This window comes from Sinohyriopsis cumingii, chromosome 16, assembly GCF_028554795.1.
Source record: "Sinohyriopsis cumingii isolate HCF-2022 chromosome 16, ASM2855479v2, whole genome shotgun sequence".
NCBI lineage: Eukaryota > Metazoa > Mollusca > Bivalvia > Unionida > Unionidae > Sinohyriopsis > Sinohyriopsis cumingii.
Window position 1 is genome coordinate 10,023,685 of NC_142976.1, and position 23,218 is coordinate 10,046,902.

Genomic DNA, 23,218 nt, shown 5'->3' on the forward strand with positions numbered 1-23,218 from the left:
CGACAATGTATACTATCATCCTTGGGATAATGTGAAGTTTTCAACATAAGATATACTCAAAATGAAAAGAAGTGGTATGATTTTCTCATGCAGTTTGAGTTTAAACCTCGAAGATTTTGAATATATTGAAACAGCGGTGCATTTTCTTCACATATAACGCAGATGGCGGTGACCGAAGTTTTCAATGTTACCTGTCCAATAGTACCATTCCGGTAGATCACAACATTAGCCAGACCTGATTCGAACAATATCAACCCTGCTAGATTACAACTGTATCATTCACACTAGATCTTACAATTTTATGGACGACCTTCCAAAGAATTACATGTAAAAATGAGCTGCTGTTGTACCGTCTTATGGTATACGTTACTTGGAATCACCTATTTGCTGGCATTGGACTTTTCCTGATAGTGCTAAAAAAAGTAACATGACGCCGTGATGGCAAAACCCATTGAGTTCACTCTTGGTAGATATGAACGTAGAAAGTAATCAATAAGGATATGAATTACGTTTGGTTGATATGCGCTCTCTACAATTCTGGAGACATACCACCACGACCAGCATAAACAATACGCAAACAAACCAACCAAAACAAAACAAATTACAACAACCAAAAACCTGTGTATGAACATATGAACGGATAATATAGCAATGTATAAAGCCAAGCACGTGCCACAAAATATGCTTGCGTAGAAATCTACCCGGTTAGAGGGACAGGTAAAAGATCCAAGATTACTAGACACATGCACGGACACAGAGAAAAGCTACAACACAACATCTACTACCTTTCACGCAATAAAAACGTGAACACGTGTATGACAAATTTGTATATACAAATTCACATAGATATGCCTACAGGAATGAAAACACTGGATATTTTTTTATATTTATTTCATCCGTGCAATCGTTCTGCCATGAAAGGGTTGTGCAGTTTATGCCTGTTTAGTTTTCCTTAGCACATCATTCCAAACAATGTCAGATGACTATTGAAAGCATCTTTTAAATTTTTTTTTTTTTTGATTTAGCATTTGCAGTTTTTTAAAACTGCATGCATCACATTAGGAACATACGTATTGCCCTGCTCTGGTCGTATAAAACGTTAAGATGATAGATATGAATTGATTTGCTTTTAATTAAATAGGCGTCATTTTTGTTTGTTCTCAGAAAAGAAAGTTCATGTATACGCAAAATATTTAACTTTTGTTGAATGAGTTATGAAGTATAATATTTCAGGATGTATTTTTGGGAGGCATTTTAAACAGTTGTTGTAGGTTTCGGCTCACAGAATCACACCATGCAATATTGTAATAGTAAAATAAAATTTTGTCGAACATAATGATATCTTTCTATGGAACAATGACTCTAAATTTACAAAACAGCCGAAGATAAAAGTATACATATTCCACTTTATGCAGTTATCCACTCTACACCGACCAAATACATTATTATTAGTCACCATTTGTAAGATGATACTATCGTACAAACAATATAGTTATGCTTAGTCACGATTACCACTGTTTTGGCAGTGGCACGTGCAACTTTTGTTTTGTCTGTATTAAGTAGGATTCCACTGTCAATACACTGAAGGTCACTTAGTGCACGTTGGAGTTCACTTTTATCTCATGAGGCTGTTATCATATACAGAAAGGTCAACTGCCTATAGAGTATTTCCTTCCTATAGTTAGTAGTGGCTCTTTTGATAAAAACTAGGAATAGAGATGAACTTAAAAATGACCCTGGTGGCGCTCCGTGATTTTTAGTTTGTGTTTTTCTTGAGAAAGACCACCATTAGGTGATATTACTGAGACACGTTATTTAAGTATGTTTCAAACCAGGTAATAGTTCGTTAGCTACGTTAAAAAGATGAATCTGATGTCCCAGTAGATCGATGCCTTTCGGAAGTCAAGTAATATTGTTCGATCCATTTTTCCATTCGTCGTATGAGGATCTTGACTACTTTTCTAGCATTGATAATCGAGTGATTTTGTCTGAAATAGAGTGTTTCCTACTCAAAAAATGTGTGTTAGTCGAGCATGTGCATGGTGTACTCAAGCAGAACAATACAACATCTTTTGTGCAACGTGTTCCATATGAGGGATACCACTCTTTAATGACTATTCTGATGTTCAAAAACTTGTTTTTGCAGGCAGCTGTTAGTACCATTTTATATGTCTTTGGTATGACTCGGCCAGAGATCGAACCCACGACCATCCGCACCTGAGGCTATATAGTACAAATTGTGAGTTAGTACAAATAGTGAGTTGGTACAAATATTAAGTTAGTGCAAATGGTAAGTTAGATAGATTGTACAAATGATAATTTCTGAGGGCAAAATATACAATGAACAGAATGTGAAACTCCATCCACCCGTTAACACGGGGTGATCAATCGTTTTCTCATATTTTTAAAGCAGTAGGTATGTATGTATGTATGTATGTATGTATGTATGTATGTATATATGTATGTATGTATGTATGTATGTATGTAGGTAGGTAGGTAAGTAGGTAGGTAGGTACTTACGTACGTATGTATGTATGTATGTATGTTGTTGTTATAGGGTTTAACGCCATTTTTCAGCACACGATAGGCTATACATGGCGGCCAGTATTGATGGTGGAGGAAGAACCCGGGAAAACCCCGGGAAGAACCACCGACCCACGAGAAGTTACTGGCAAGCTTTCTTACATACCCACATTGGCCGAATCGGAGACTGAAACCACGCAGACAGAGGTGAGATGGCAATGATCCGCAGCAGAGAGCGCTTTAGACCACTCGGCCACTCGGGGCCCCTATGTATGTATGTATGTATGTATGCATGCATGTTGGTGTTTATGTATGACTTATTTCATATTAGTGTTCAAGTTTATATTCATAAAAAAATCCACGAATATACTAATTTTCGGACAACTGAATGCATACACCTTTACAAGGAGATGCTATGATAACATATATAGATATGATATATATATATATATATATATATATATATATATATATATATATATATATATATATATATATATATATATATATATATATATATATATATATGTATGTATGTATGTGTGTGTGTGTGTGTGTGTGTGTGTGTAATTAAAGAAGTAAATACATACAAATAGGCTGAGCTAGTTTTAAAGAAAATTTGAACCTCCCCCCAAAAAAAATAAATAATTAACGATTGGAGTTTCGAATGCGCGACCCTTGTCTGACAAACTTTACACATGGCATTGTAGTTAATGTAATGTGCAGGAAATGTAAGCTAATAATAATTCTTTCTACGAATTTCATATGAAGTTTCGACCCGTTCTCAACGTAATTCTGAATAACAAAAACCCATACATCTTCGAAACGATTATCTGGCGCGAATCCCGTATCTTTGTCTTACTACAATGGAAATCATGGAGGAAAGAAATGTAATGACAAGATCTAAACTGAACCAGTACTTCAGAACTAGTGTAGAAGATAGACGACTACTTGTGCATCATCCACCAGGATGTAAGACTTTGGATTTTGAAGGAGCCGCACAAGCACCAAGACAAGCGGAAATACTGATGGCAATGCATGTCATGGGTGTGGAGATCGGGAAGATAGACGCGCTTCAAAATGGAGGACTGAACAAGTATGTGATATACACAAAAGATCGAACTCCGTTATTAGAAATGACGGAAATAGAAATAAAAGGGATGAGAGCAGTAGTAAAGGAGACAGAACCCTTTACAAGAAATATCGAGCCAAAGTTAACAGAGATTCATATAGTGGGACTTCCATTCGAAGTGGATACAGATCAACTTGTTCTAAAAGTTGAAAAGAAATTCGGAGCGAAGGTCGTAACCCACAAGATGGCAACAGTTTGGGGTTTTGCGCCGATCAAATCCGGAAACAGAATTATTTATGTGCAAAAAGAAGATGCAAAGAAAATACCCCTATTTTTCTATGTCATGGGGTTCAAACTCAGAAGTTGGTATAGAGGAGCAGAGCAAGATCGGAGACGCCACAGATGTTTTCAAACGGGGCATGAACCACGTGACTGCCCAGGCGTAGAACAAACAGCGCAAGGCACAACCAACAGGGTACGTACGCAAGTAGGGTGGCAGCTGCACCACTAAATCGTAACATGCAAGAACCCGATCCGAAACTAAAACTCATAAAAGAAGTCAGAACTGAAAAAGAGCAAAATAAGGAAGTAACGGCAAGCTCACTCACGAATATGGACTTAACAGAAATAAGGGGAGAAGAACAATCGACACTGGAGTGGCAAAAAGTACTTAGCCCAAACAAATCGGGACTTCCAAAAACCCCAAACAACAAAGAGGGACTAACGTTGAAAAATAGGTACGGATGCTTATCAGAGGAAGAGGAACAGCATAACCATACTGGGAATGACTTAATAGGAATTCAACCTCTAACATCTACGCCAATACCAAAGTTGAGAATAAAAAGAAAAGCAGACACAGGACCGGAATCACCCCAGGAGGGCGAAACAGGAAGAAATGAAGATTATACAATAGAAGAAAGGAAAAATGTGTCAGAGAGGAAGGAAACCATAACTAAAAAGAAAAGGGAGGAAACAATTGAAGAAGAAACAATGGAAACAGAAACAGAAACAGAAAATGAAACTATATTTGAACAGGAAAATGACAAAGAAACTGGAAATGATGATGATTATGAAACAGGACGTGAATACGAGAGTGAGACGGATGATACGCAAAGAAAAGTAACGGAAGACAATACGACAGAGAACAAGACTGAACAAGCAAGCAAAGGAAATACAAATTCAACAGAAGAAACCCCACCCACCCTTTTGACGGGGGTGGGGGGAGACTCTGAAGCCAGTGCGCCCGTTGAATAAAAATCAAAAGAATTATTATGAATAAAAATCAAAATAAAATCAAGTGGCAACCATAAATGCGGCAACCTGGAGGCAACCAGAAATGGAAGGAACGAACTTCCAAGTATACTCAATAAATGTAAATGGAATAAATATAGAAAAAGTTGCCAAATTCAATAAAAGCCTAAATTTTGATATTCTTTTTTTACAAGAAACCCATAATGGTTTTAAAAATGATGTGATATCTTTTTGTGAAAGTCACTTAAATGGAATTCTGTTGAAAAATGACTTTGAGGGAATGATGTGAAAGGGGGTGTGGCAACAATAATTAAAAATAAACCAGGAATCCAATGGGAGAGAATAGAAGAGGGTAAAGATTTTAAAGGGAGACTACTACATGTCAAAATTGGGAAAATACATTTTATTAACCTCTATATGCCGTCCAACAAATATCCAAGACAGGAATTTATTAGAAATCTATCAAAATATCTAGAAAGATATACAATGGAAGACGTAATATTAGGAGGGGACTATAACTGGGTAGGGATAATATAGATAGGGAGGGGGAACTAACAACCAATGATATAAGATTTAAGATAGAAATGGAAAACTTCATAAATAGGCATACATTTAAAGATGTATACCGACAGTTAAATATACTTAGGAAACAATATACATATGAATATAAAATAAACAAAGGGAGTAGAATAGATAAATTCTTGTGTACAAACTTTAACGAAGAAACACACAAAGAGGCTGGAATTATTGATTTTAAGATCTCTGATCACAAACTTATATACATGACAGTAAATTTTAAGCTAAAAATAACTGGGGAAAAGGGGGCTGGAAATTTAACAATAAGTTATTGGAGGATCCCAATTTTATAAACGAAATTAAAAATGAAATAAGAAGGTTTATTGAAAGAGGAAACATGGATATTATTAGAGAATGGGATAAATTTAAATTAAAAATAAAAAGTATAGCTATTGAAACTTCAAATATCAGAAGTAAAAAACTTAAAATGGAGAAAGAGGAAATTGAACGGCAGTTAAAGAGGGAAAACACAGCAGATATGGGGAAAAAACTAAACGATAGACTAAACAAAATAATAGAAGAAAACATCAGGGGTAAAGAAATGAGAGCGGGAAAATTCACACATATATACAGAAAAGCGGAAGGACTGTATAAGCGAGAAGAGATTAGGAGGGGGGGGAGAAAAAATTATGGAGACCTTGAAAATTAATGGGGAAAAAAGTACTGATAAAAATAAAATACTCAAATACCTTGAGGAATACTACACCCAAATATATACATCTCAAAAAATTGAAGGCTACAAAATTGATGACTGTCTAAAAAATATTCAGTGTGAGAGGATATCATCAGCACATAAAGACTTATGTGATGAATTCATCTCGAAAAAAGAAATAGTGGAGAGTATTCGAAGCCTCACCAAAGGAAAATCCCCAGGTGGAGATGGACCCACCACGGACTTCTATGCGAAATTCTGTGGTGAGTTGTCGCTCATCTTAGAATGGTTGTATAATAATATTTTAATTAGAAATGATGTCATGACAGAGAGTATGAGGGAAGGGATAATAACACTACTGTATAAAGGAAAGGGGGATAGGGAAGATCTTAAAAATTGGAAGCCCATCTCCCTCCTAAATACGGACTATAAAATACTAAGCAAAATTTTAGCGAATAGGATAAAAAAGGAAATGGGGAAAATAATAAATATAAATCAAACATGTGGTCCCAAAGGCAGAGATATACAAAATAATATATTAAGTATAAAAACAATCATTGAACATATAAATGATAGTGGACAAAAAGCTGCCATGGTACTTTTTGACCAAGAAAAAGCCTTTGATAGATTAGAACACAACTATATACAAAAAGTCTTAGAGAAATTTGGCTTTGGAAACAGATTTCAAATATGGACCAAAATCCTGTACAAAAAAATAACTTCAAGAGTGCAGGTGAATGGAGCAAAGACGGGTAAATTTGATATTAAAAGATCGGTGAGGCAAGGCTGCCCACTATCTATGCTATTATATGTAATAGCGATTGAAATACTAAGCATGAGCATTAAACTAAATAAAGATACTGAAGGTATTAAAATACCGAATATAAAAGAAGAAGTGAAAATGTTACAACACGCCGACGATTGTACAAACTTTATAAAGGATCATAACTCCTTTAAACACCTGATCCAAGAATTTGACAGATTTAGCAAAGCATCAGGATCACAGATTAATCACGACAAAACGGAAATACTCAAAATAGGAAACTGGAGAGGTAACCACCCAGGTTTGCCCCCACATTTAATCAAGAAAAGGGTCAAAGTTTTGGGAGTCAATTTTGGAGAAAATGAAGAGAAGGAAAACTGCAGACAAATAAGAGAAGCAATCGAACAGAATGTGAAAATCTGGGCACTAACGCCACTATGCCTAATGGAGAGAGTACAAGTAGCGAAAACATACATGTACGCCCATATTAATTATATCTTAAAATCTATAGATATTAGTAACAAAGCATTAAGCACAATAGATAATAATATAATAGACTACATTTGGGATTTTAAACTTCATTATATTAATAAAGAAACACTATATAAAGCTAAAGAAAGGAGAGGGGTAGGACTAACCAGCCCTATACTACTTAAAGCCTGCAATATTTTAAATAGATTTAAGAGGCTAAGACTAGAACCAAAGAGTCCATGGGAAGGTATTTACATATACCGTTATGGATTCTCCATAAGAAATAGGGACGATATTTACAAAAATAATAAGTTAATAAAACGATTAGAAATTCCAAGAAAATTCAAAAACATTAAAGATTTACTAATAAAATATAGAGATAAAAAAGAACTATGGAATAAAGAGGAAACTTTAACATATAACTGGATAAGGGAGGACGTAACAAAAAATATTAAAAGCACGGCAGAGAAAGAAAATTTATACGTTAACTGGGACAGAGCATGGGGGCACTGGATGAAACTAGGCTCCCTTAAAATTCAAAGCCTCTGCTTTAAATACATGCACAATGCATGGTTGACAGGAGAGGCTGCAGTGAGACGGCGCATGGTCAGAGTACCGCCAAAATGTCCACTGTGTAAAAGAGGCCCGTTTTCTAAATTCCATGTGATAATACAATGTGAAAAAACAAAAATATATAGGGACAAGGTAATAGCTGAAATAAACAAAACAGATAAATATAAACAACAAAGCATTTTATATCTTGATGGGAATTTTACTAAAATACGCTGTATAAAATTACTGACTATATCGTTACAACAATGATGGCCTGTGGCCAAATAATAGTCATAGGAAAATAAACTAAAGTGAGAGGCATATGTAATGATAACTACCAACGGCAGTTACCCCAATGGGACATTACTCCTGCCTACTCTTGATAGATAATAGTAGAACGTATACCTCTCCATTTCTACTTAAGCAAATGTATATTGAATACTAATACCTTTCTTTTATCTTTGAGAATTATAGGACAGAGACCTACACTCACATGGAGCTAGGAAGGAAGGAACAGACATGCGACATGGAAAAGTAGACATACAACACAAAAGAAACCAATCTATACTAACACCTATACTGTCACTCAACTGTATAGGAAATAAAATCTTTGGCAACCCTTTTCGGAAACATAATAAATAAATAAAGGTAGCCAAGTTCGAGAGAGTGAAGTAAAAACAATAAAGTAAATATGGAGCTCTCTCGAACACAGCTGACCTCAGCAGAATATAGATTTGCGAAGAACGACACACACATAGCACACACTAAAACAATAGTAGTTTTTTCCCCCCCTAAAAATATTATTACACCGTTACTTCGCCCAAAATTCAAAATTCTTATTCTAAAAGCTTGGAAATATAAATATGTACAAAATTTAGAAGATCCATGTTATAAGGATCACAGGACAACTGGGGAAGAATTCGATATAGACGGCTGTCCCAACACGAACACAACCATAGCACGAACAAACATATAGCAAATTCACACATAGCAAACACGGGACGTAGGCAACCTTTAGCCAAGGTAACAAAGATACTAGGAGAGAGACTCCGAGTCAGGTGATCGAAACCGACTCGGAAGAACAATCCTATAGAATACACTTGGAAATAAATACCCCGTAAAAAATTCATTTAAAATTTTTGATCGAAATTCTGTTTAAATTTAAAAAACAAAGCAACATATGTGGGGGACTCAGTGAAACATGAAAACACTTTTATTCTTTGGCTAGGTAGGGGGGTGGGGAATCTGTCTGGTGCCCCCCCCCACAAAAAAAAGAATCCCGTATCAGTTCGATTTATTGCTGAATTGGAGATGTGTATATATTTTGAAGCCAGTACTGTATGACACGTCTATTCTGTGACAAATTAAACAAATTGTACATTTCAACGACTAAGTGCGTAAAAGTGGAACTGAGAAATATTATCAGAAATGCTAATTTACATTCTGTCAGGGACAATGTTATTGCAGATGGTATAAGTTTGTATGTGTGTGTATTTAGCAACTAATGAAACACAATGTTTTTGGTTCACAATTTCGGCGTGTTTATCAAGAGTCGGTTAGACACTTGTATCTATATTACATAATGTGATACTGTGGCTTATGGATTCTATCCTATAGTTTTAGTATCGTGTGTGCTATGTGTCAAAACATCCACTCCTGTTAGGTTCTCCAGTCGCACAGAAGAGAGAAATCGTTTGAGGAGAGAAAGAAGACGTACTCTCTTGCCATAGTTCATTTGTTCGTTTAGAGAATATAAATAACGACGCGTGTGAAGGGAAATTGTCAACGTGTCTGTTCAACGGTAAGCAACGTATATTTTTCTGCTGTATGAATCAAAACGAGGCTGAGAATAGGAATAATTACACGCAATTACCTGCAGATATGTGTGTAACGTATCAAAGCTAAAAAAGAGTGACGCAAAGATATCGAGATAGAGACCAAATTTGCTTCTTTTCAAAGATCATAGCTGTAAAAATCCGGTGCTAGTGGTTCTCTCTAACTGACATCAAGGTTGACATGAATAAAGTATTATTTATGTAAATTATATGTCGTATACTGGAATTTTGAGTTGGTTTCATCCATTTACTTCACCTCCCCATTGCTCTTGTGCGTCATTTAATTGTTTACAACCTGCAGTTATAAAGAATATTAGAGGCGTGTCGTTGCTCGGGACTGCACAATCTGAGTAAAAATTACTTTAGGTTTTGGTGAACTTCATCCTTGAAAGAATATCTGTGCAGTGGGACGCTCACGAGAAATATGAGAGTAATTAAAAGCCCTTGCATAAAGCCGATCTGATGGTGTTGTAATAAGCCGTCCAGCGTAAGTGGTGTAACATAATTTGTTTACTATATGCTTTATAGGGAATCAAAATCAACAACCTATGTATAGCAGACTCAGCTGACATATTGATTAGCACATCGCTTTAATGTCATTCAAACTCTCCAATTCATTCTTTCTCATTCGCCTGATATCCTTCTTAAGTTTCAGTCCAATTCATTAGCATATATCAATGATCATTAATCATGCTATATTACAGAACAAACTGTCAAGAATCTGGCTGCTTTTTGATTATTACGATAAGGATTTAAGAAACAAAACATACAATTTATCTGATAAGAACACTCTGTTTTCATTTAGTAAATTGAAACACAAGTAGGTCCAGCTAGCAGACGGTTTTGGTGTTGTTTTCCTCCACTTAACAATAGTAATTGTGCTAGGCCTGATTCGTTATATAGGTAATCCGCGTCATTCCAACACCTCCTGCTGAACGGATGAAAATTAAAAACTGTTGGTCATTTATTTGTACTATTTTCAAGACATTGTATTAAGGTTTCGTTTTGCTGTTTTGTTAAAAGATCCACTTTAAGTTCTGTAATCTGAATATGCAAGATCTGGTCCAAGATCATATTTTGTGAAGAGACTTTCGCTGCTGTTTTCTTGAATAGTTCATTAGCGAATATCGATCACGCAGATCTAAGTGTTGTGCATATAGAGAAACAGATTTTCTCAGTAAATACACATTTAAATGTGCATTATCAACATTCTGTAGCATTCAATCGTTCAGCTTTCTTATTTCCCTTTCTAAAGTCTGGACTCCCCAACGTACTATCAAACACCAATACAAACTATCTTAAACGCCCAGTGTAGTGTTTAAGCCTCCCACATCTTATATGCAACGAAAAGGGTATGATGTAACATAAGAATGTTAAATAATTTCATACTGTCATGCCACACCAACGCTTCACTGTGGTACGCAGACGTGGAGTAAAACCCCTCTGATTTGGTACGAAGACACGACAAAAAACATGTCTTTACACAATCGATGGAATAGAGGCATTTTTATGTGATTTAACATGTACAAGACAATACAATTTGTTTCAAAATCAGCATGTTTAACGATAAGATGAAACTACTCTAACACATATAGGAATACAAATGCCAAAATACTGACACACGAACGTATTTATAACGTTGACATTTCTGATTCCTTAATGATCTAAGGCACGGTCATTTTGTCATCGAACAACGTTACTTTTCTGAGCTAAAGAAAAGAGATATCATAATGTTCACAAAGCCATCTTTCTATTTTATCATCGTTTCTAGGGTACTCACGATAAAATCAAGACACTAACAGTTCTGAGGGAAATCCTGACTGTACTGATGAAGATATTAAATACAATATTGACAACACACAGTGGATTCTGATTCTTGTAGTCTCACATTCTTACATCGAGTCGACACATCATTGCTTTTCATACAGTCAACGAGTGCTAGCCAACGAGTTCCTGGACGATGACTGCCGTCTGAGTTTATGACATATGTTTGAACTTTAGGTTTTCGATGGGGAAACTTCATCTTTAGTATACACAACAGGATTCAAAAGAGCTGGATACGAGCTGTGAGTCAGGTCAGAGAGTATCGAAGTTCTCTGGTATCCATTCCGTTTTATTTACGCAGGTAATGAAAATTCGCCAGTTTACGCATGTCCTTTTCCTTAAAAAGTTCGCTGAAGAAATCGATGAACAACGGGTCTGAACTACAGTAGTATGTTGCTAGATATTGAACATACGTTTGGGCCCTAGAACGAGCATTGCATGTATGCAAGTCTTTATACTATTTATTTTAAAAATCTTCTATTCTGGGATGAGAGTCCATGCCTTTTCTAGACACTATAACAACGGTTCTTCTGGACTTATCTTCATACATGTTGTTTCTCACTAGGATGACAAAGTGTTCTGATAATACCTGTAATTATTTCAGTTGAGTCTCGAGCAAAACATGAGAATAACGTTTATTATATTACAGGGCATCTTGACATCATGACTGTATTTTGGTGTCTGGTTTCTTGTGGTCAGTGAAAGGTGGTAGTTGTCCTAGATCAAAACCATCATCATCACCTATCTACACAGGGCATTTGTTACTTATAATAGTCAACGCCACGTCTCAGATTCCGTAAATTTCTTTCGTATTTATAAGTTCTGCATACAAGATGACGTTCACTGTGTAGGCCAGAGAATGCGAAAAGTGAAGTTGGTCCGATTTTATAGGATGGAGTGAAATCAAGTCACCACAAGCGTATTCTCCTGCATATTCGTCATATAAAATATCGTGGATACTGCTGGTACCCCTCTATTATGTGGCTTCAGACAATGTCAAGTAAATCTCAACACATTTTCTGGGCAAAATTAGGTTCGAAGGGTCTGGTAAACAACGTCTGATCATCTTCTGTGGCTTCTTCTGGACACGTTGAATTGTAGGAACTCGAAAGGCTTTTGATCAATGGCTCCGTTAAAGGCCACATTTCTGACTATGCCAGTGAACGCATGATCATTAGCTGTCGCTGGAAAACATGATCTTCTAGCTTGGATTGGAGTCCAAAGGCAAAGGCTATGGTTTTTACTTCCACTCGTCTTAGAGGATACTTTATTTTCGTTCTGCCCAGGCTGTGACCAATGTCGCATAACTCTTTAGGTAAAACGTCCACACGATGGACTTAATGTCTTTCTTTCGACGGTTGTTTAATAATTATTAATATAAACCATCAGTTACAATAGATCAGTACCTTGATTAAATGTCAGGCATACTTTCAAAAACATTTGTCTTGCAACCACACATCCAATGCAAACGACTAATGTGTTCGTGTTTTGATTTACTTTCCACGGTCGTAAATTCCAACATTGTGAGGATTGTCAGCTACTTTTGGTCGACCCCTAAGGTCTTTAACTGTTCGAATCATGACATTTTGTTCTGCTTTAATCAAGATTTCATTAAGACTTTGCTGGTCAAATAGGACGGTTGGGAGAAATTCGTTTCCTAGCGTCAAAGTTACCTTTTTTAAAGCATGCAATGCTCGAGTGACCATAGGTTTAAACTCTCATCTTAACATATATCGACCGACTCTTTAGTACACATAATACATCTCTTTCGTTAGAAAATGGTTTCGGAACTTTTCCTTTCGAGAAGTATTTTGTCCAAGAGCTTTTATACTAAATTAAAAATTTACTGACAGGACGTTTATGAGGATCTACACATTGTCGGTGATGGTGATACATGTTTTTTCCTTCATGGTAGGCAGCCATGGCAGAACCCACTTTCAAAGGCATGACTCTCAGCGACGGCGCAGCTGTATTTCCTACGACGTTATATTTGACGACATCAGAATACACAAATATCAAATTCAGTCCTTCGTCCAGTTCGATAGGGAAGCAAAAACATCTGTATAATCGATATATGTTGTTATACATTGTTCGTGTTTCAACCTAGAATAACAGGCAGAATGGGAGAAAATCTTATTTGCTGTCGGAAAATACATTTTTACACGGTAAGCTATTTTATGGTACTTGATAAATACACTTCGGAGAGTTTTTGCCAGTGCTTTGCCAAAATTGAAACATTTCGACAAGATGCTTAGCATTAGAATAAAATCCAACAGAAATTCCCATGGAATATATATTCAGTTGGGGATTTTCTGGTGATATTTTTTTGGATTCGTAAAAAAGAGGATTTTCGAAAACAATTATTTAAAACCCTGACTATGTTACGTCGAGTACACGAATCTGATTAATATTTCTTTAACTATATCCATGTGTCCTTACTTATCACATTTTCATTTATAAAATATCTTATTTAAAATTCAACATGAATTATTCTAATAAGGTAAACAATAGTAATTAAAAACCAGTTAAATCATCGATCTATGAAGGCAAGTACAACACAAATCTTGTCCTTTTGTATTTCTTCAAAATATTGTAAGAGGAGAAATAGTTCAGGTCGGAGAGTCAGAAGGTGTCAAAACCTCTTCAATGTATTTTATTTGTTTGTGTATTTCGTGTGAATGTCGGATGTTAGAGTATAAAGTTCTATTATCGTCTTAAATTGATCTTCTTCATAATGACTTTATTCTTGTGTGTTCACTGCATCTTTCTACCTTCCTAACAATTTATGTACGTATATGCACGTATACGTGCTGCCTGTTATACTTTTATCCATCTGTTTTTTATGTTTGTATGTGTATATTTCTTGATATTTGTTTGAAACTGACCACATAACCACACACTTATATGGATGCCTGCATCTGCCAATCATTGATGTCGCTGCACTCGTGATTGTATGCATTCTTTATTTCATCATTACATTGACAAAGAAACAAAAAATCTTGGAAGTTCTTAAAATATGAATGCTAGTGAAAAGCAAGGCTTTTATGAGCATGAAATCTTATCATAAGTATTCCATAAATTTAGTTTTACGGTAATTTTACGGTATGGTCAACATTCTTTTACAACCAGGAGTGTACATACTAAAAAAGGCCATTGATTTTCGTTGACAGTACATACATTGCATATGCATAACCAATTCTCACTGACTTTACTGACATAATGATCTATCACCATCTATAAATAGCATTTCTGATAAATGTTTTGTATGCTACTCTCCTCCTACCTTATGATCAATATAAAACATTATACACCTCAGGCAAATCTACCTGACGATATGATATTTGATTCGTTGGGAGTGTAAAGAGAAGGGATCATGACCGATTTAAGTTGTCTTTATTGCAGCATTAAAATAGTTAATACAATACACATCGGTTTGGCGATTTGAACATTTGAATTTGTGAACCACCATCCGCATGTACCTTTCCACTTCTTTTGATCTTTAGAGGACAATAGAGCGCCAGTTTTATCAACTTATTTTCTTACATGCAGATCTTTAGGACCTGTGTTTTTATAGTTTGAACTAAAACGGTACATCCTTAATGGACTGTCTTTCTTAATTTCGCACACGAACGGTTTACCAGTCCTAACCGAAGGGTGTGCCCGCCTGTTATTAACAACCTTTCAGGAAATATCAGACTGTTTTTCTCACACAAAGCGAGAAAAAGTAAAATAAACTTCGAAAATGGTGCATCCACGCACTAATGGTGTGAAGAAAAAGGTGTATTAGACAAGAATTTTTTTTTATTATCGATGATAACATGTTTCCTATGATGATGCAAACGCTGCATATAACTAGAAGTGACATATATGTCCTTTTCCATCTCCATTCAATTGTACCATTCTTGCATTTGCATGTAGCTATGTTTCCTTAGTATAAGACACTGTTGCTTATATGGTTACGAAGTCTCATGTGTGCATTCATCTGCGTTAGTCACTTATGTTACTACATATAAAATAAATAGTGGTTGCAATGATCTACATTTCGCGCTAAATTTCTTATTCTGAGTTTCTGGATGATGTACTGTACCAGCGAAGCAGGCGAGATATAATTATTAAATATAATATCCTATTGTTTTATTCTTAGCACATACGTTCAAATTTGTTTCAGATTAAATGGGTGAAAGAAAAGAATTGCTTTTTTATTTTGATTTAATTAGAATACTCTGTTTTTGTTCAATATTTTACTGCTCCCTCTGTTAATGCGTTGCTAAAGTTCCAATTTTACTTTTATTTTCGATTTTTTTTCCCAAACCCTTTCGACTAAAGCACTGTTAGAATATTTAGAATTCCAATGAATACCGCGCATATTCTTTCAGTATAACCTTCTTCGAACTCACATTTATTGATACTTCATCTGCCAGGCCTAATGCCGGTCTTTCAGCATAACCTTTTTTGAACTCAAATTTATTGATACGTCAACTGCCAGGCCTCATGCCGATCTTAATAAAATAACATTAAGACTAGACCAATTGCTCCTTTGGCAAGGGGCCCCGAAATCCTTCTATCGCAAGCCTAGACACTTGAACATGAAAACTATAGCTAAATACACGTAATTGTAAATCAAGCCAAAGGGTATCGGGTGCATGGTAAACGAATACATGAAAACACATGATCCTGAGCTGACTGAAATGTTTCATGCAATGTAAATGGCCAAACCCTACACGTTGATCTAAAGCTTCCTTGTCCGTATCTAGTCACATGGTACATTTTGTAAATATTTACAGAAAAAACAGAAATGCAATCGGAAATAAGATAAGAAATACAGTACAAATAAACGAAGCAGTGCTGGAAAATTCATTCGTCTGTGCAGCTGCAAAGAAAGCAATGAAAGTTTCATATGCATGTATTATCTTATTTAATTATCTTTGTATTTTTCACTTCAGAGTTGCTAAAACAAGTCAATACTTAGTAAAATGTAACAGAGAAAAAAATAAATGTTTAAATGACATATCAAGTAAAAGTTTCATTGCAAAGGAGGTAAGTGTTTACGGCTAATTTATACATTTATGGTTGTTTCATTCTCGTTTTTGGTACTACATTACTATCAACTCTTCATTAAATTTACTGATGTTTATCATCATTTTCACAATTGTTTCTCTATAATTCTAAAACCATTCATGAAGATTATTTGTATCCTTCTTGTAGAAAATGGTGATAGTTAAAAAGGTTTCACACATGCCATATAATCATGGTCAGTTAAAGTATATTTGTAAATTTGTTTGAAATGAACACGTCGTCTAAGCTATTCGGTCGAATTTATATATAATGTGGTATTCAACTTGACAATAAATAAAATATTTACTCAGTGCACATAATTCTTGCAAAAAGTATAAAATAATAAACTATACACATGCAGTACAGTAAAGAGAGAAAATGTTGCAAAACGTCAGAGTTACCTTGTTATATTGAAAGCACAGCTCTTTGTATGGCATCTGGTTTCGTTTGTTTGCATAGAATAAGTAAAAATCAAATATTTGTGGATCGTTTTATACTAATATCCTGCAGTTGGCTTTATTGTTAAATATAGAAATGGACCAATCAATTTACAATACCTTACACACGTTTGTCATGTGGCATTAACCACCCATGTATAAATTCCATTATGTTGCAAATGCCTTCTATCATTTAAAGAATACCGGGTACCAGGCTTTCGTACATGCACCTTAGAAATGATGCAGACGCTTGGGGCACGTGTCAAGAAAACTTGGAGCAAGCATTTCTAGATGCATCTAAAATTGCTGTCTCCTAGGCAAAATAAATGTACACCAATTTTAGATTAAGGATTGTGTTCAAGACTTAATTGTGCATCGTGAACTCCAATTCATTACAATATAAAATTAATTTAAAGAAGAAATTGTAGAACAAATAGTGATGTGCAACTATCTGTATGATTTATGAACTCTGTTGAAACGTGGAGTTCATTAGTCCCTTTATTACAATAGGTACGCCTCTAGAAACGTTTGTGCAGGGTCAATTTATTACAAATTATTTATCTGTATTTATTTTGTCGCGTATCGTATATCAGATTGTATTAAATGAATAATTCCTTTAGTCACGTTTGTTATCTATTATATTACAGACCAATGTGCCTGGCTTTTACAGTGCAGAGGACCTAAATTTACCATTGAATGTAACAGACGATACTCTGGTTGGTAGTTATTATTATACCGTTTCTGAGCATTCTTATTATTTCAAATACCTTTTTTTAAATAAAGATTAACATTTAGATAGTTGGTGTTATTAGGGTTTAACTCAATTTTTCAGCACACGATAGGCTATACATGGCGGCCAGTATTAATGGTAGACAAAGAACCCGGGAAATCCCCAGAAAGAACTACCGACCCTCGAGAAGCTACTTGCAAGCATTCTCACGTACCCAAATTGGCCGAATCCGAGACTCGAACCCACGCAGTCAGAGGTGAGATGGCAGTGATCCGTAACGGAGAGCGCTTTAGACCCCCCCCCCCCACGTTAAGATAGCTATGCATCATAAATTTGCATCATAAACAAGATATATTATCTATACTGGCCCCTAATACGGTGCCCTTTCATGTCGTTCAACTATATACGCAAATTCATAGAATTGAAAATTGAGGATTCATTAATTTATTGCCTTTGTTCTTGCATATGATTTGCATTTGATGGCCTTATATTTGTATACATATACAGATACGTGGATCTCTGAAATGTCTAAGATATGAATCAGTGGGCAAGCCTATAGGTACGAAATTCTTTGTCAGCAAACATTGATCTGTTCTGAGGTTAGAGAATCATCATAAACAAACTATACTTGTATCATATAGACACTCTGTATACTGTAGTGTATTTATACATATATTAGGACTTTTTCTTTCGGATTTAAATGCAAATTTGTTTCCGTTAATTTTGATTAATATATTTTTTCTTGTCCCTAAATTTGCTTCTTTTCATCATGGATCAATTTTATTGATACAAATACCTACATTAACTATTATGTTAACTGAAATTTCACTTTATTATTTAAATTTTGCATGGATAAGTACTTATTATTATTTGTACCTGTTATAGTCATGTAACGTCAAAAGTATGTGCACAGACCATTGTCAGGACGAAATGTCTGAACTTGTATACTGAGGACAGTAAGCATATCTGAGGGATGTTTTCATCCTTACTTTTAATTTTGAAAAGTTCTATTGTCCTTTAATCCAGTTTTAATTCATATAGTATGTGGCTAAATAATTGTCTGAGGCAATGCAAGCGTGATCTGATCTATCGTCAAAAAAGGGATAGTTGGAGTGCAAGACATAAGCTCCGCTACATTGTGCTAGAACAAAATAAATAAAGGTGCACCATAGCGAAAGAAATGTTACGTTGAAATAATAGATGAAATAAGTATATTTTGAATTTACCTTTAATCATTGAGAAGGGAAGGGCGGGTTAGGGCAAATGAGTTTAAACGTGAGATACGAGGTATTTATTATTAGGTTATCGCGATGTCAGCGCTAAACAACATTATTTAGTTCATATATTTTCTCTGGACTCAACGCACAATCATTTATCTTGGGAAGGTATTTTTATTGGAGTGAAATTTTAACAGTCTGCAGTCTTACTGCTCCAAATGGAAATACGCAAAGTTGAAATTTGAAATAAATCTCATAAATATGTTTGAGGTATCAAAGTTGAAAGTTCCCATACGTTTTCTGATAGACCATGTCTTTTGAGTAACCATGTCAGTGTATGCTAACCTGTATTATGTAACAATGCAATCGTCAACGACTGGTGACACTATTATTATTAAGATATATAATTATGGAGATAATTAGTAAGGTAGACTCCGAAAGTGGTTTGTTGGTTGCATATTTTAATGGCACTTTAAATATATCATTAGCAATTCCTGAAGAGGAAATGTTAGTGCATTTTCAAAGGACAAATCGGGGAAGCTGCCAAGGGGTAGCCTGTGTGGGAAACGAACCCACAATTCTTGGAACACGAGTTCGATACTCTATCAAATGAGCTACCATGGTCCTCCTAACATCCTGTTAACTTATTTGATAGAATCAAGAGTGTACTTGGTTGTTGAAAAGAAGAGGCCATCGATGAGCAAGAGTCGTCTCTTCTAGATTTAGGTTATCCAGTAGGCCCCATTCCGCATGTGTACATTCTTATCTCTTTACACCACAAATTAATGTTTCAAATACATTTTAGTGATCTCATGTATTAAGACCGACATAATTCGTGCAGCCAACGATTTGTAGGGCCTTAATGAAACCTTTTGCAATAAAAATAATACATTTTAAAATATAATAATTGGCTGATATTTTGCTTAATGAATGGAGGGAACTATCTACATTTAAAACAATTGACATATAAATTGATGCGAATGCAAAATTTAAATTGTAAAATCCATCATACAATCATAAATAAATTCAAAGATTGTGAGGACAAAACGATTCTGACCAGTCAGTTTATTCTAAACTCAAAACCAGGATTAAGGAACGATTAATATTGCGATGTGTCATTGATTGAAATGTGCACCGATTGCACCAATGCTAACCGATCAAATTCAATCATGACAGGTTGCACTTCAATTTTGTTTAAACCGCCTGACATGTTTATCACACATCATACCCATGGCAAGACTTAAAAACTAATCTCGACCTATAAGAGCAGAACAGGATAATCAGACTTGTGTGGAATTATCTGTGGGTAAGATAAGTGCTATCATAAAGGTTACTGTAAAGTAAACAAGGAATACCTGGCAAGATTGATTTGCAAAGGCACAAAGACTTACTTTAGGCTACACAACTGCGGTAACTATGATACATTTTAACGAAATGGTTTCATTGAATGATATTTGTTAATAATGATTCTGATATTGTACATATATAATTTATAATCATTGAAGAGTTTAAATATCTCTCGAACTGCGAAAGACGATGAAGTGAAGTGTATATTGCACGTGCAAGCATAATTAGAAATTATCTATGGGTAAAAAACAAGACGACTGCTAAATACTAAATGCTTAACGTTTATGCTACAGGAAAATGGAACTCTGGTGGAAGAAACAGAAGGGTATGGGTACGGAGGAAAGGTCAAGTTCGCAAACGTCGAGTCCAAGAGCAAAAGAAAGCTAAAGGTCATCGAAGGGGTTCGTATTAAAGTAAAAAATTAACTATTTGGATGAGAATATGTTCTATTTAATACATATGTTGACACACGAAGATACCCTATTTACGTAATCGCTTAATTGCTCCTGACTGAAAAAAATACGATGCTATCTTGTTTTGCAGTTTCCATTTCTTATGTCACGTGAATATAGCTATTACGTTTAAATTTACACAAAGTTCTGTTTTTATAGTTTTGATCAAAATGGAATCCCGAATGCTTAGCAAGTTACGAATATGAAAGGAGGAAATACGATTAAGGATATTTATAACTTTGGTCTTAATCATTCTCACAATTTTTTTCAACATGATCACACGAGATAAACTGATCTCCATTGAAGATCCACACATTTTATTGTAACAGAAAGCAGATGTTCACCATTTCTTTGAAAACTCAAGTTTGAATGGAGGTTTATGCCTACATGACATGTTTCACTAACCAGAGAACATGTTCGACTGAGAACTGATAGGAGTAAAGGCTTTCACATTATCACTTTTAGCATCTATTGCCTTTATGCTTTTCAGTTATCTGTAGGGTTCTCACATATTTCTGAAGAAAGCTTGCTGTGGACATTTATCAACCTTAAATCAACAAACAAATCGCCAGTAAATGGTGACATTGTTGTACCTATTATTTTGTATCTTTTAATCACTCCCCCCTTGTAAACGTCCAGTACTTGGATGTCATTACGAAATGAACAATGTTGTGGTGATGGCCTATATTCCTACAAGATATCCGTTTGAATCATTCACCCCAATATCGTGCTTTTGCTCGTAAGTTGTCTCCCTAATACATTATGATATTTCTTAGGATTTACCCAGTGCTTCTGATTATTCCAATAGTTCAAAAAAGTTCAAGACATAAGTCATTCATATGACAAGTGTTATACCATTGCGATACTCCTTGCAATTGTAGTCATTAGCATCCTGTTTCATTTTTGGAATTCGTCGTCGTGGTACACTTGGTGTTCTCTCACTGTCTATCATCTGTTTAGATGAGGAAGCATGCATGGATGTAAGGATTTTGGTATTCAGGTTTTTTTCTTCTGGGTTTACTAAATGAGTACTTTATAACAATCTTCTATGCGTTACATTGTCAATATTTCCTCTTATCAAGGAAGGCAAGAATTTTTCTCCAGCCAATTTCTGGTGAAGTTCTGCTACAGAAATAGAAATGTCTTTGTTTTTGATTTCGTATTGTATCATTCTATATAGCTGTCTTTATTACGATTGAAATAATCGGTTTTGCTATACTTTGTCCTCGTATCTATTAATCTGTACTTGTTTTGCTTTTATTGAACTTCTCAGGTTTTATGTGTGTGCGTGTATGTATGTATGTATGTATGTATGTATGTATATATGTATGTATGTATGTATGTATGTATGTATGAATGCATGGATGCATGTATGTATTTATGTATGTATGTATGTATGTATGTATGAATGCATGGATGCATGTATGTATGTATGTATGTATGTATGTATGTATGTATTGTTCCCAGGTGTACTTGTTCTTGATTTACTCCTTTCAACCGCCGACATTTTACGTAATGTATCAACCTTTGTCATCTACTGATATCACGAAATCTTCAGTTTAATCTTCATTGGTATTAACCTCCTCTGACGTTGTTACTACGCTGCCAAAGTCATTGATATCCTCTGAGGATACTTGCATCACCGTTCAGCAAGATATTTGATTGTGCAAATCTTTCCCTCTTAATTAATGGAAGCGCTTGCGTGACCATTTTGTACTTCACGCATGATAAATTACTTGTTTCCAGACTTTAGGGGAGATAATCTTTCACCTTATGCACTATTGTGGCCATGACTGCCTTCGCAGTGTTCTTTACCTATGATTCCAGTTCAGTGTCTCTTTCCATCATGATATGTTGTTTTATTCTATAGTATCATAGAAACCAGTTCGTACACGTTTTAGAGACATTCGAATTTTGTTGATGTATTTCATTTGTGCTTCTGGGGATTCATACTTTCTGTCTGGAGTACACGTAATTTTCGTTTCTAAACTCTTCACGCTGTCCCACGTTTCATGTAGCATTCAATAATTGATTTATTGTTTTGCTCAAGCATACATCGGCAGACCCAACTGACCTATTTTTTCTGTGTTTTCTGGTATCCTGCACGTATCACCCATTGAATATATATTGACCAACATTTATTGCATGATATACACTTGATTATTATTATTATTATTATTATTATTATTATCATTATTATTATTATTATTAAGGTTGATCTGGTTGAGGAGCAAATTTACGAAAAGCGAGTGACGAAATCTCGAGATGCCAACTGGGTGGATATGTGGGCTGTGGTATGTGTCGAAAGTGTTACCTCTTTATACTCAGAGTAGACCGAGAGAGTAGCTAAATGTTATAAGAAGTTGACAGTCAGACATGTATTTCATTCGACGTAGACTGGAATATGCTGGTGTGTATTCGACAGAGTCGTAACTATAAAATTGGTTAACTGCAGCTTACC

The 23,218-nt window shown here is 35.2% G+C and overlaps 1 protein-coding gene across 1 annotated transcript in view; it reads left to right on the forward strand.

The window, feature by feature from the left end:
• The first annotated feature begins 3,389 nt into the window (after nucleotides 1–3,389).
• The window catches only part of LOC149779931 (neuroendocrine convertase 2-like), a 49,507-nt gene continuing 29,678 nt past the window's right edge, over nucleotides 3,390–23,218 (forward strand). The window contains exons 1-5 of the mRNA XM_089937335.1: nucleotides 3,390–3,957; nucleotides 16,390–16,556; nucleotides 17,659–17,727; nucleotides 20,599–20,706; nucleotides 22,971–23,051. Coding sequence (XP_089793461.1) covers nucleotides 3,390–3,957; nucleotides 16,390–16,556; nucleotides 17,659–17,727; nucleotides 20,599–20,706; nucleotides 22,971–23,051 — 993 coding nt within the window. The remainder of the gene's footprint in view (nucleotides 3,958–16,389; nucleotides 16,557–17,658; nucleotides 17,728–20,598; nucleotides 20,707–22,970; nucleotides 23,052–23,218) is intronic.